We start from the raw sequence: 15,088 nt of genomic DNA, 5'->3' as shown, positions 1-15,088 counted from the left end.
TGGTGGTAGCAGTGGCAGTAGCTGTGGGGGTGGCAGTTGTGATAGTGGTAGTGGTGGTGGTAGCGGTGGCAGTGGTAGCGGTAGTGGTAGCGGTGGGGGTGGCAGTGGCAGTGTAAGCGGTGGTAGTTGTAGCGGTGGTAGTGGTCGCGGTGGTGGTAGCGGTGATGGTAGCGGTGGGGGTGGCAGTGATAGCAGTGATGGTAGTGGAGGTGGCAGTGGTAGCGGTGGTAAAGGGGGTTGCCAAGGTGGTAGCGGTAGCGGGGGTTGGTAGCAGTGGTGGTAGCAGTATGGGTGGCAGTGGCAGTGGTGGAGGTGGTCGTGGTAGTAGTGACGGTAGCGGTGGTGGCAGCGATAGCGGTGGTGGTAGCGGTGGCAGCGGCAGCCAGCGGCAGCGGTGACGGTGGTGGCGGCGGTGGGGGTGGCGATGGCGGTGCCGTACCCTCGCAGACGGGACAGCACTCCCCCGGCACGCGGATCGGGTTGAGGCAGCTCTGGCCGCACGCCGTCGCGGTGCAGTGGTGCTCGCCGTTCACGCACTGGCAGAACGTGCAGTCGTCCTCGCGCCACCGGTCCCCGTGCGCGCGGATCTGCCCCTTGGCAAAGCAGCCCGCGGGGTTGCTCACCGGGAAGACGGGATCTGTGCGGGAGGGGCCGAGGTGGAGAGAGGAGCGAGTTGGTGTCAAGAAGGAAAGATTAAAACGTGGGAGGTTAGGAGGATGTAGGAGGAGAGAGGAGGAGCGAGAGAGGCAGTGCAGGGACTCGGTCAGCCCCATGTGCTGACTGAGAGAATCACCAACGTAGTCAGCGAGGGGGCCGCACACGAGCAGGCCGACTCTCAAAGCGCACGACGCAGGCTCTGCCAACGGCGTCCCGTCTCCTGAACTTCGTAGCCACAGAAATCGGCCAGACCACGGCGCGTGGAAACCAACGGCTGATCCCGAACGATCGTTGATGGCCTCTCACCGGGGGTTCATTCCCCTCCCCCCCCCAAAGACACCAGATGAGCGGGGAGGGGGAGGGATGTTAGGGGAAGAATTTTCCGGATCTCGGCCTCACACAGCTCCGGCCGACTGAAATGCGACGAGGAGGCGGTGCCGGCAATCGCCCTCGCGCACGGGGCGGCACTCACCCTCGCACACGGGGCAGCACTCGCCCACGGGCACGTAGTAGCGCTGGCACGCGAGCGCGCCGCACTGCGCCGAGAAGCAGAAGGAGACGCCGTTGTGGCAGCGGCAGAAGCGGCACGCGTCCATGCGGTACATCTCCCCGTCCGCGTGCTCCATCCCGTTAAACGTGCACGACGACCTCGTGTCTGCGGGGGGCGGCGGGCGGCGGGGTTGGCGGGCGGGTGGGTGGGTTGTTTGGTGTGTGGGTGAGTTAGTGGTGGGGTTGGTGGGTGGGTGGGTGAGTCAGCGATGGGGTTTGGTGGGTCGGTTGGCGGATGGAGTTGGTGGGTGCGTAAGTTAGTGGTGGGGTTGATGATGGGTAAGTCAGCGATGGGGTTGGTGGGTGGGGTCGGTAGTGGGTGGGGTTGGCGGGACGGGGGTGGGATGGGGAAACAGGGGAACACGTGCTAAGCAAGAGATGTGGTCGATGCTGGCAGCCCGCCTGGGGTAAATGGGGCGGGGGGGGGGGTTAATGGCGCCAGTGTACAGCCAAGTGAACCGTGGGCCGCTCGTGCAGGCGACCGAGTTGTGTTATGAGAGCGAGCCGAGAGCGTAGCCACGGGGTACGAAGCGATCGGCAGGGCCCCGTCAAGTCCCAATGGGCAGTCCAGAGTAGAGCCGTGGGGACTCATGGCCGTGCCGCGTAACGGGTCGCGCCCAACCCCCCCCCCCCCCCACCCCGGAGTCACGGTCGCTCACTTCAGAAGCGCGCCCCTAAAGAGCACCGGTCACCCCTCTACCCGCAAAAGCCACGAAGACATTATCCACTCCGCACGTGTCACGAGGAGGAGGAGGAGACGCACGGGGAGAGTGGGGGTGGGGGGTGAAGTGGCGTCGACATCTCTCGGCGCGATCGAGGCCCTCGACCCCTTCGCGGGTTCGAGCGGCCGTGAGCCGACACGGAGTGAACACACGTCTGTGGTTTGCCACCCTGCTGCCACATTCCTCGGCGCCGCCTATTTCCGAGGCTCATCTGTGGACGAGGCTTATATTTGGCGTGGCCGATGCATTTTATTCCTTCGCGTCTGCCTGCGATGAGAAAGCGCACTCTTGTGCGTTCTCGGCACGCCACCCACTTCCCGTAGCCTTACCAAATCTCGACCGTCACACGCGAGCCCCCCCTCCTCCTCGGGAGGGACGGCCATGAACCGGCCCAGTGCTACGAGCACGTATGGACGCAAAGCCACCAATGTGAGACATATTTTAATGCACGGTACTTTCTTATTGAAAATTCACAACTGGCACTGTACTGCACAGGACGGGTGGAAATTTTGCATCGTCTATCTGCCATCGCATCTCAAAAGACCAACTGGAAGAGCTGTGCGGTGCAAAATAATTTGATCGAGATTTTATATCAATAAAGAGGCATCATGAGACCTCCTTTGCCAGTACCAAAATATGATAATAGGTTTTTTCCCCTTTTTTCTGGCAACAGGTGTTAACATTTGATTTGAAGCTTTCGTGACTGCAGGAATTACTCTTTGGTTCTTTTGAGCCTCGTACAGCTGTACGCCTTTTCGCGTCCTCTGGTTTGAGACGAGGCTCAAAAGAAAGCTGTCTGGTGTGGACCAATCAGTTTCAAGGACAATGCATATATTATCAGAGTATGCTTTTTGTTTGCATTCTGACCACAGGCATTGTGGTTAATGCAGACATGATTCCTTGTAAAAAGGTTTCAGTTTGGTGTTTTAACATCTTGACACATGTTTTGTTGCCAGAAAAAAGGGGGAAAAACCTATCATCAATAAAGAGAAAGTCTGTCACGGACAGAGGAAATGAAAAGTCTTAAGCCTTGAGTTAAACAGGAGCAAGGAGTCGATCGCATGGACGACTGGGGGAGGGAGGTGGAGGCTAAAAAGGCCGCAGAGACGAATGAGCGACCTCCCACCGAGCGAAGGCTGTAGAGCACGACCCCTTCGTAAATACGCCCCAATGGAAGTGCGCAAAAAATGGCATCAGGGTGGAGAATTCCATTTAAAAAACAGCTCTTCATCAATTGATCCATCACTCACGTCGAGGCCCTCTACCCAGAGCCAAGCCACCCACGAATTGCAACAAAAATGTCTCTGATGTTCAATTCCTGCCCAAGAGGCATGGGGCGTAAGCATCTCCGATCTACCGGAGCAGATGTGAATGATCGCCGAGATTTACACGAATCCACGAAACAGGGCCCAAAGTGAACGCTTCCCTTGGCAGGGGGCCACCCGCTAACGCTGAGCGGCTGATGACATCATTATTTTTATTGAAACATCTTTCCGCTATTTTTTTGTTCTGATTTTAAATGTGCCAACAAAACCCTATAAAAAAATTTGCAGGAAGGAAAGTGGAAGTGTGCCAATGCACAGAAAAAAAATTGTCCCTGGAGATTTAGGGTCCGTGAACTAAAGATAAATTATTAAATAATTCCTTGAGTAAACCTCCGATGTGTTACACGGCTGAGCTAATAACAGTTGCGTGCGCTTTTTGTTAAATGATTGAAACAAAAGATCTGTGCGGCTCGACATCACTGCCAATGTCCTGGACGCGCTCGGGGACGAAGCGTTGCATCAGAGAGGCAGAGCAGAGGCTCCGGCAGAGACCGGTGCCACCACCACCCAATGCACACCCAGCTTCCACACCCCCCCCCCCCCGCGTTGGCGCACGCCGGCGACCTGGCGCCTCGTCGGCGGGGACGGCGGTTCGCTCGACACCCCCTCCACCGGCTCGGCTACGAGGCGATTGGTCGATGGTGGCGCCAGCGAGCGTCTCGCTGTCTTGGCTGCGCAGATATACGAGCGCTATCCCCGTCGTGCGGGTGGTGGCTTTTCCCCGGGTTCTCCGGTCTCGCCGCACACAAAGCCAAACGAATCAAACCCCCCCCCCCCCTCCCGACGTAGCGGAACCCTGTCCCCGGAAGGGAACCTCACAACGCCGCCACCGTTATTGTTGTTGTTGTTGATGTACGGGGAGGAAACACATGCGCACGACTGGCAGCTGGACATGGAGCGCTCAAAAAATTAAACAAACACCCCCCAGCAGCTGCAAGTCACAGCTTGGGTCGAGCGTGTGGACGCCGAGCGGAGGGAGAGCGCGCCCCGGGGAGCGGCCCCGGGGCCCCCCCTGCACCCCCACCGGATTTTAGCAGCTTCCTGCACAAACACGTCCAAGCGGCACGGCCGCCTGCCGGAACCGTGCGGTCTGTTTTTTTTTGGTTGCGCGTTTCTCTTTAAATTTCGCGTTGGGCCTGGGCGCCGTGCCAAGCGGTGATCCCAACACGACTCCGTGCTCGGTCGCTCGCCCTTTACTCCCTGGCCCAGGCCAGTTCATCGCCGGCGGGGACGGCTCGTATCCGCGCGGGTTGGCGTCCTGGTTGTTTTTGCACGGGTTGCCAAACCGTGGCCGCTGGTCCACCAATGTGAAAAATCGTAATGATGCCGACGTTAACGGGCGGCGAGTGCCCAGCTGTGTAACGTTCCTCAAGCGAAGCGTCCCCGTGCGTCACGCCACGCGAGGGGAGATATCACCCCGGGACGTTTCATGCAACAGACCGAAGGTTCTCTAACGATGCCCCAACTGAGAAAAATGGACAGGCAACTAACCCAAGCCCGACCTCTGACCTTGGGACACAATCCAAAATCCTCACCTTCAATCTAGGCCTCAACAATAACTTTAGATTTAAAGCTTTCGTAACTGCAGGAATTCATATTCTTGGTTCTTTCGGTAAAGTCACGTAGAAGGGAAATAATAAAATAATAAAAATTTAACAATTAAATTCTCACGACATTTCGATTGCAACACAAGCAATCATCATCAGGTGTGAAAACCACAGCAAGAAAATTTGAAAAAAGTGGCGTTTTTTTTAGAGTGCGCTTAAGAGTATCTACATCAATACTCTTGTGAAATAATTAACAAACAATTATTATCCTTGCAGCAATTAGTCATGAAGAGTGTAAGGTATGGCACACTCATTTGCAGAATGATGTCAAAGTCACCCGGAATGTGCCCCCCCCCCCCCCCCATCTCATCAAATCTCAGAAGCCGAGTAGTGGTGAGCTTGGCTTGTGCTTGGGTGGGGGGTTACCATCGTGCATAACAGATGTTATAGGCTGCTGTGGAACTAAGTAGTCAGCAGAGGGTAGTGCGTAAAAATCCATCGTTGTACTGTGCTTTCCTCCAATGTCTATGCTCGCAACCTTCACGAACCCACACTGACCAGCCCGGTAAAAAAGTACGATTGCGTAATCCCCATGACCCACACAGCATGGCAAGGTGCTCATCCAGCAGTGGATTAGCACAGGGGCTGTGCATGTGTCCACTGCGTCACATCGCCCCTAAAGTCCCATCAGAACCGTTCTGTGAGAAATAAGCAGGACTTGCCCTATGGATAGATTGGTCCCCACCATCAGAACGTGGAATTTCCAGAGCTGGGTTTCAGGCCAGAAGATTTCACAAAGATCCGCACGCGTACAGTTTCCCGTCGCCGCGGAGAGCATGGCTCTGTTGCCGAGTGTTGCCGTACGTTGCCGTGCGTTGCCGGCCCTGCGGCGGCCCCTTACCGTTGGCGCACTCGTACTCGTCGCAGCAGCTCTCCACGCTGCCGTTGCCGTGGGCGACGAGTCGCAGCACCATCCCGGCGTCGCACGTCGGCTTCTCGCACAGCACGGGGCACTCACACCTAGAGGAGGCACGTCGGGGGCGGGGGGGGGGGGCAAGCGGGGGGAAGGGGGGGGCAAGCGGCACAGCAGGGTCAACACCGTACAACGACACGCGCGCCCGGGAACAGGGCCGCCGAGCCAACGGTGGCCTGGGTGGCTCACGAGTCGCGGAACTGAGCCACCCGGAGATTGGGTTCCAGGTTTCAGCCACCAAAAATGGGTCATCGAATACTTTATTTAACCAGGGGAGATGACGTCAAGCCACGTGAGAAACACGAAACACTACAGCCTCTTTTGCAACAGGTTACGTGAAAGACATCAGCCCATTTCTCCGATCACCGGTATGTAAAATCCACGTAATCCGAAAGCCTAGCGTAGGCCCGAGCTCGGGAGCCGAGAGACGGGCAGCGGCGCGGAACTCACCGCGCAGGAAGCAGGCAGCAGCCGTCGTGGCTCTCGGTGCCCAACGCCACGAAGCTGCCGGGGGGACATGTCACCTCGGGCACCGGGGGGCAATCCTCAGGGATGCACGTCCTCCCTCGCGCTGCAGAGACAAAGATCCCCCCATGAAGCCGACACGGACTGTTGGGGGCGAGGGCCCACGTGAGGCGGTGCTGTGGCCAACACCGCCACCCCCCAGGGCCGCCCATTTCTCTTCCAATGCCGATGTTTAAACACCGCGCCCCGGATGCTCTCTTTTTTTTGTTAAGGCCGAGTCAAGTTTATTTTTGTTTAAGCAGTTGAGAACTCAAGAGCCCAGAATAGTTTGTGTTTGCTAGCGTGACTGGGGGTCATTAAAATGACAAGAGAAATAACGTACAAAAAAAGTATGGCAATGAAGCGAAGAGAAATCAGAGCAAAAACAATTTGAGAGATCACTCGCCGTGGTTGGGAATTCAATTTTGATCGCTAGGTTCACAGCGCAGCGCGCTAATCACTGTGGCACTGCTCCACCTTCGTGCCATGCGCACGCCAAACACACACACAGCCGTGTGGGTAATTCCAAGTGTGACAGCCGCAAGATTCGACCTCTCGGCGTGGCAGTTGAAACAATGGGGCAAGTTTCTCAAATCCCCGTCAAGCAACGCAAAGGGGCTCACCGCACACACAGTCAATCGGCAGGTTCGCATCCAGTGGGGTAAAGTGTGGGTAAATGCCACGTCTTCCGAGACATCTGGCCGGCGCTGAATAGAGGGCCAAAATACCCCCTGGTGGGAAGGAGGTGGGGGGGGGGGTCTCTGTTGCTCCCTTTACTGGAGGCCCTTCTGCCAGCAGTGGCGGGAGCGAGACACTGCAGGGCTGCGCCTTTGCCATTTCACCTTTGACCCAGCGATGAGTAAACACAGTTGTGCGGGACGCCGCGCGTGGGCGTGTGTTTTATGCGCGAGCTTGCGTCCGCGCGAGCCGTTCTCTGAGAGCCATGTGGGGTCCTGACGGGTGCTGGTGTGGGGTGGGGGGTGGTGGTTATGAGGGTGGGGGCCGGCTAGGAGGGGTGGGGTGTAGGATGAAGTGCACCTCCTCAATCTATTAAAATCCATCCCCCCGATTAGCGGCGGCCATGAATGTGAAACGGGAATCAACATGCGCATGTCGAGAGCGCGCTGCTTGCTCTGTGGGAGAGGATGAAATTAGACAAGGAATCTTTGTGCGGTGTTTTTTTGGCTTTTCCTGCCACAGTCCGGCATTGGCAGTTTTGAAAGGGTGGCCTCTGTTTATCCCTGGCTGCCAAGAAACCCATCGTATACACATTGGCGCTTGATCTCATTTTCTACAACTGCCCAAAACATTTTAAGTACTGGATGTAAAAAAAAAGGACTGAGGAGGTCTCTGTGTTTCTTTCGTACACTCCGGGTTGCGCTCCTTCACATCGTTTAACCTCCTAAAATAACAATGCGACAGCTCCGTCACGTGATCGCAACAAAGCGTGGAGGACTTTCAATCAGCATAGGACAACCTCCCACTCAGAAACAAACTCAACGACGTGCGTCAATAACACTTGTGCGGGCTTAAAACAAAGACAGATATGTAGTAATTGGTGAAGTTTCAGACAACGTGCTGACCACGAAGGGGATTGAGTGGAGCCTCACCAGAGTGAAGGGGTCCAACGGGGGGGGGGGGGGATAAGTGATGAGTGCGTTGGGAGCAGGATTGACAATTGTCGCGCGAGTCCCCATGGGTCAGTGTCCCCGCGGTGCGTAAACGAATGTCCGTGACAGCCAATCACCTTTGGGCACTTGCCGTGACCACTGGGCTTCATTTGCGTACGTTTATCAAGGACTTGTCATTGCGTAGAGGTGGAGCGTGGAGATGGAGGGGGTCGCGAGCGGACAACACGCTACGTCGAACTACTCCCCAAGACTCCCCCCCCCCCCCCACACAGTCAGAGCGACCACCAAAAGCCAAAATGTGATACGATGGCCCGATCACCCGCAGAGGGATCGGCACCCATGGCCGGGTACAACATCCTGGCGGGAACCGTCACGCCGCGCCGCAGCCCCGCCGCTCCCGACTCACCGTCGGACCGAGGAGCGCAGACGTGGAGGTCGCAGCAGCGGCCGGGCGTGCGCTGGGCCTCGGCCATGAGCACTCGCACGCCGCCGCGGGGGCAGTCGGGCAGCGTGCAGCGGGCCGGGTCGCACTCGCAGCGCGAGGGCAGCGCGCAGCACTCGCCGAGCGGGACGTGGCCCAGGCGCAGCACCGAGTCGATGGGGCACACGGGCGGCGGCGGCTGGTCCTCGCACACCACGTCCAGGCAGTCGGGCGGAACCTCTGCGCGAACGCGGGGAGGGATGGAGAGAGAGGGGCGGACGCTCAGGCGGTGCCGCCGGGGTCGCCGTCGCCTCCCGGGAATCTCGGCAACATCGCGGACCAACTATACCGCCTTGATATCATCACCTTCGTTATCTGCTGAGCATTATCATGATCGTTGTTATTTACTATGAATCTGCTTAATATGACTCTCATCATCAACTCTTTACATCATCATCATCTTTATATCATTATCATCAGTTACTTTGCAAAATCATTATCATCACCTCCTTACATCATCTTAATATCATCATCAGTTACTAGTTACCAAGCATCAACTTACTATCAATATCATCATATTGTAAGTGTCTTTAACAGCCATGATTACTCCACTGCTGGATGAAGCCAACAGTAACCGCTTGCGCATCACAGGGAACACACCGAGCGGGTTTCACTCTGAAAGAGGCGAGGCCATCACGGGCACAGGAAGAAAAATATACCGCTGTGCTGCTGTCTGTGGGCGTCGGGAAACACGAGAGACCAGAATAAAGTGCGATCAGAATGGTGGTGGGATGGGTGGTTGGTGGTTGGTGGTGGTGGTGGTTTCATAGAGTAATCGCTGTGTTGACATTTGGAGCCCTTTTGGCTGCATCAGCTGAACGTGGCGTCCCGTGCCAGTGAAGGGCCCCCCACAATACGACACCACACGACTACTTCTGGAATCACTCGACCCAGAGGTTGTTATATTTTTTTTGCTCCCAAATTACAAAGTGACATCTGAACCGGACCCGCGCCGACCAGTGCGGTGAAGTACGGTCAAGCAAGCCCCATGACCGACACGGTGCGTGTCACAGGCAAAGTGCAATCGTGTCATAAATTATGGTATGACTTGTGAGATATTAACGCAAGTGAATTTGTAAGTAATATGCATGTCCCTAACGGGAAGATTCTCAAAACATGCCCCGCAGAAATCTCCTGCTACTGTCCATGTCATGTGATGAATGGCCTTCTGCAAACAAAGCGTGTCTGGATAAAACTCAAAGTAAAATCGATCAACAAACATGAGACGCAACACCCAGGGTAGACGTGGGTATTTTTGAAAAGTGGCATTTTTGGTTCAATTAATTAAGTCGCGGCCATCAGACGACGGAGCGATTGGCAAGCGAACGTGGCAGAGGGTGATGCAGCAGCGTTTACAATATGCCGCGAGGGCCGAAACGGGAGGCTCAGGTGCGGAGTCCAAAGGTGAGCCCCGTCCCAGGGGAGTGACCTCACGACCCGGGGAGTTCCGCGTGTCAGCATCAACAACAATAGCAACAACAATGGCAACGACAACAATGGCAACAACAGTAGCAACAATAACAAGAGAAACAACAGTTGCAAGCCCACCAAGTCAGCACACGCGGGACTTAATTTCTCACTGAGCTGTATTTGTGGGTCAGTGGTAGACTGGAGTAGGTGGTGCAGAGCTAGAGATATACTGGATGTGGTGGGCAGCAGACGAGAATTGGCGCTCTGGCGATTTCCCCTTCACCGAGTGAGCAAAAATCTCGTGACCAAATTGAAAGGAATTGAGCATAGGGTTGTCTTCATCCAGCAGTGGACAGAACGTGGCCCGTGATGATTATGGCATTGGTTGTTCTCAGCATAAGGCAGCTGAAATGATGCAATGTGTTTACTGAACGGAGCGTAGGAGGGGGGCTAAGCTCCACCAACTGGGACAACCGCGATCCCACATCAGACCACACTCACCTGGCCTAATCACTCACCTGGGGATGACTGCATTCACCTGGGAAACCACTCACCCCGGCGAACAACACCCAAACAAGCTAACCGCAACTTTAAGGGTGTGGCCAGAGTGAGACGTTGTGACAGCAAAACTAATCACGTTACAACAATAATAACTAATTTATAGAGCCTTGTCAAATCCACTTCTGGATGAAGGCCTCCTCAATGCCATTTCAGTCCCGGGTGTTGTTTGGCTGGTCAGTGCGGTGCTTAGGTGGGTGGGCCAGGCCCAAGTCAGATATCAACTCGGGTTACAAGGTTCATGGCGCAGTGCCACCCTAACCATGACCAACACGCGCACAACAAGCTTAACTCGCATGGAACACTCGAACAGAACCGACCATGCAGCTGCTGCGGCCTGGACAATTCCTGGCAAATTTTAGCGCGCGGGATTTCGTAAACCATTTTCAGAAAGCTACCTCCGTAAACGTACTGCTGTGAATCGGCACTTAGCGAGGTGTGGACTCGCGCCATTGCGACATCCCCTGGGCGTTCTCCCACCACCGACGCCTGCGAGCCACTCGCAGTCCGTGGACCGTGGCCGTGTCTCCCGGGGCTTTCAGGCGCAGCCACAGCCGGGCCCCCACATCTGCAATCGCACGGCGAATCGGAGCTCGTGACGAGGACGCCCGGCACGGAATGCACGCGATGGAGGGAAACAGCCGTGGCTAAGAAACGGAACTCAGCTATTTTTTTTTATTACTACAGAGTGTCCCACATTCGTCTCTACACAGGCACGTCCCGCTCATGGTGGCCTTTCTTGCGTGGCAATAAAACAATAAATCGATGCACGTTTACAAACCTACGCGAGGTGATGTCAGCAATTCCTTTCACCTCCGGCCTCTGGACTTGGCTTTGGGAGGGCCTTGCAAACATTTGGAAGACTGGCCGATTCCACGGACGAGATTTCAGCATCGTGTCGTGGTGAACCCTGGAGAAATCCCCATACGCGTATAAGGCTGGATCCTGTACCGTCATCGATTGGTCAACCAGCTGTCCATCGCAACTGACGCGTACCCTGACGGCACCGGCGGACGACTGCCGGGTGCAAGGAACACCGTTAGCGAGGAACCGGCCATGCTGAGCGACGAGGGGGCGATGGCGTGACGGCGCCAGCGCTCTCCGACGCACAGGACGCGGCCGGTTAGGACTTTAAACGGTCGCCAACCGCAGCCGCCAGGCTTTTAAAAGTACAAATTCAAAATAGATCGGGAAACACGACCTACGAATGTGTCCAGCTGGGCGCAGCGAAGGACACACCGTGGCGTGTCGATGCGCTCTCCGTAGCGGCTGTGTTTACGCGACGGGAGGTTCCATTGGCGTCACCGCCATGAGCGCTGCGCTCCCACGCTGCCAGGCAAGTCGCCGAGTGCCCTGCCATGACCCCGCGTCTCAACAGAAATGTCACGGTCGCGGGTTCGCGGCTTCCATCGAGAATCGGTTCAATTTTTGGCCTCCCGCGGTGCCGTACTGACGAGCTCGTGTTTTTTGCTGTCTCGTCCGCGAGCGGTTGGTGACGGAGGACGCCGATCACCGAGGACAATCGCCGGTGGGGCCTGAGCAGCTCGTCGGGATCGATGTTTGTCCAACGGAGGGGCGACATTCCACGGAGCAGAAGTAGCTCTTGCCAAGCCGCTGCGATTCTTGTCTCCGGCGCCGACATCAGCCAAATTAAGAAGCTCAAGAAATGTTGAAGGCGGGAAGGAGAGCCCAGGAAAAGCGCACGCAGACGTCCAACGCTGAGAAATCTCTGTCTACGCTCGGTTTCTTCCGAATCCTTCTGCTTGAACGTACCCGCGGGACGTCACACCGCGCTCAAGGTAACTCTTTGCTTGACCAAACGAAGGCAGTAAAGCCGGGGCACAACATTCACGAGGGGGCGGCCCGAAGCCTCCCGAGGCCACTGCGCTGCAACCAATTGGGAACTCGCCCGCTGCAGGGGCCGCTTTGCCCGCGGCGTCGAGAGGGGGAACTCGCCAGTAACGAGTGGCACACCCGACTCTGCCGATGGGATCCGCAAGGTCGAAACCAATCCAGAGGTTGGCATTGCATTTCAGCGTGGGCACCTACAAGTCTTGAAAGGCCAATGCACTTGATTGACACGTCTTACCGGGATAGTCCCTTGAAACGGGAGCAACCCGTTTGCAAGAGCGATTAGGGTAAGGCTGAAGGAAAAGAAAGCCGCTAACTTGCACGTGGAAGACACAGCAGAGAAGTCGGTTTTACTCACGACATTTGATTCCCCACAATGTTCCGTAGCAGCACACCACCGAACGAGTTGAAGACTCCCCGCATCCGAGAGGTTCCCCCAAAGCCCCCCCCCGCCGCCCCCCACATCGCCTCCCCCCCTCCCTTCCTCCTCAACTCCTCCAACTCCCCCAACCCCAGGCCACAAATTAGAAGCGAGCAAGTTCTAAATAGCCAGAGGGCAGGGTGGCGGGCGGTGCTGGGTGGGGGTGGGTGGGGAGCCGGGGGGGGGTGAGACGTGGGGGCGGTGGGGGCGGTGGGGGCTAAGGTGGAGGGGGTGAGTGTCGGGGTGAGTGCTGGGGCGAGACTCGGGGTGCGAGCAAGAACGGGGTCCAAACCCACGACCACAGGCATTTCTACCGTTGCCTCCGCCACTTAAAACAAACAGTTGGACGAGACATTTTTTTTCGTGTCGCTGGTATGTTAGACACAACAACGCCCTCCTCCCTCCACTCCCCCAGAAATGCAAACACGCACGCACACGCGCGCCCTGCCCGGCACCTCCCCATCCAAAGGTTCCTCCCCCAAGCCCCGTGTAGCCTCAACAGACTGTTGGGGCAAGTGCTGTGAGCGAGCAGCAGCACCTATGAAGGCCGAGGGGGTGGGTGGGTGGCCAGCATCACGCCCGACCGCCTTTGTCTCCCGAGTGGTGACGGTTACACCCCGCACCAGCCGCTTTACTGGACATCTGTGTAAAGGAACGTTATAGCTCGTCGGACTCCTCCGGTATGAGATTCTGATCCTGACTAATTTGAGGCTGAGTCGACCTAGGGGAGGCCCAGGACCGGTTCAGATAATCGTCACCGGAGTTGGCCCTGAGTGGGAGCCGAACCCGGGTGGCCGGGCTTCATAACGCAGCGAAATAGCCGCTGCGCCACCGTTCCGCGTATCTACACACGTACACACTACACACACGTACACACAGACACACGTACACACGCACCACCCTGCTGCCCACTCCCAACAACACCCCCCACCCGCCCCACACGCGGACGCACGCGCTGGCCTGCCCGCTGCCCGCTTGTTTTTCCCGTTTCCCGTGAGCGTGCGAACGAAGGAACGGCAATGATGATGATGCGGTGGTGGCGTGTAGCGGTCGGTCGCCTCGTCTGGCCTCGCGGATTCCTCCGGCGGACGTGTTTATTCATCGCATTGGCGTCGTCCTTTCCCCCCCCCCCCCGCTTCGCTCGCTCGGGCAACGCTCCTCTCATCTGCGCGAGTTCCAGACATTCCTTTCTGCCACTCGGCACACCCTGCTCGCTTGCTCGCCCTCGCTCGCCCTCTCGCCCACAATGCTGCACTTGAGGCCCATAGATACCCGGCACGGATAGAGTAATTACTCAGCTCCCGTGAGCCCCCCCCCCCTCCATCAACCCCCACCTCTACCCCCGACGAATCGACAAACACGTGGGGCCCACCTCGGCCGTGAGGACCTCGTGGTAACTTTTCCCAAAAACCACGGGGGCACCAGAGTCCGCGCACGACCGCGGCAACCCGCGCCCCACTGAGCACGTGCCCGACCCTCGCTCGTGTTCGACTCCACTGCTGGACGAGGACCCCCCCCCTCCCCCCTCACCCCTCCCCCGTGGCGTGGCTATTTGACGGCACCAGGCTGGCGAAGGAGCGTAGACACAGGAGTAGGGTGCGAGACATTTTTGTTTAAGAAATTCTGAAATCTTCTCCGCTACCCGTCGCGTAACGGCGACGCCTCGCTAATGCTGACCTGCGGCGCGCGTGGCGTGGCGGTCACGCACCCGAGGACTTTGCGGGCTCAACCCCGAGTTGAGCGTTCCCAGCGGTGATGGAGATCGGGCGCAGTCAGAGTCGTTGGTCAAATGCCTCCGCTCCAAGTCAAGCGGGTATCTTGCTCTCACGAGCCATGGAGTTACAGCCCTGCAACTAGCAAGCGGTGGAAATTCCGCATTCCCATGGAGGTGAGGAGGGGGGGAGTTTGGGCGGGTGGAGAGGAGGAGGGGGGAGGTCTATCCACAGGGCCACGATACTTTTGTACAAAAAGTAACTTTGGTGCAACACGGGCATTTCCTATCCTCTCTTGAAATGGCGCGTCTGCCTGCTGCACGCCGTCGCGTGCGCTCACGGAGCGCCACGACGGCACCGTGGACGATTCCGCAGACATCCCCGGAGCAGATGTTTCCTCTCCTGCGCTGTCACGGCTTAAACCGGTGACCTTAACCAAACTTGCAACAGAAACTTTCGCTCTGACTAATCGACCTGAAAACGGCGATCAAGGAAACAGCCGCCTGCCGCCTTCTCTTCCGAGCTTTTGACTCCTCACGTTCCTCAATTCCCAGACGGGCGTTGCGATAGCGTGGAAAGTACCAACAACTCCCACACCGCCGAAGGGTAAGGACACTCAATCCCACGGTTACAAATGTTTATTCTGAAAATCCATGACTTCCGTATTCGTGGAAATGACAAGCGAGAAGCAGCCCCCCTTGTGACCAACTACCGACGCCCTGCCCATGACTAGAGTTTAACAGAATA

General features: G+C 56.9%; 1 protein-coding gene across 2 annotated transcripts in view; it reads right to left on the bottom strand.

The window, feature by feature from the left end:
* Nucleotides 1-15,088, bottom strand: part of LOC133352779 (cysteine-rich motor neuron 1 protein-like) — a 44,549-nt gene that overhangs the window by 19,055 nt on the left and 10,406 nt on the right. Inside the window, exons 3-7 of one of the 2 annotated variants that reach the window (XM_061568654.1) lie at nt 8,315-8,569; nt 6,224-6,344; nt 5,702-5,820; nt 1,130-1,312; nt 440-637 (exon numbers count right to left, since the gene is read on the bottom strand). In XM_061568654.1, the coding sequence (XP_061424638.1) occupies nt 440-637; nt 1,130-1,312; nt 5,702-5,820; nt 6,224-6,344; nt 8,315-8,569 (876 nt within the window). The remainder of the gene's footprint in view (nt 1-439; nt 638-1,129; nt 1,313-5,701; nt 5,821-6,223; nt 6,345-8,314; nt 8,570-15,088) is intronic. The other variant, XM_061568655.1, reaches the window with a different exon arrangement.

The sequence above is a fragment of the Lethenteron reissneri genome, chromosome 41 (assembly GCF_015708825.2).
Source record: "Lethenteron reissneri isolate LAM-NWPU_2019-01 chromosome 41, ASM1570882v1, whole genome shotgun sequence".
NCBI lineage: Eukaryota > Metazoa > Chordata > Hyperoartia > Petromyzontiformes > Petromyzontidae > Lethenteron > Lethenteron reissneri.
The sequence above is the reverse complement of the archived record's forward strand: the minus strand, read 5'-3'. Positions and strand labels throughout refer to the sequence as shown.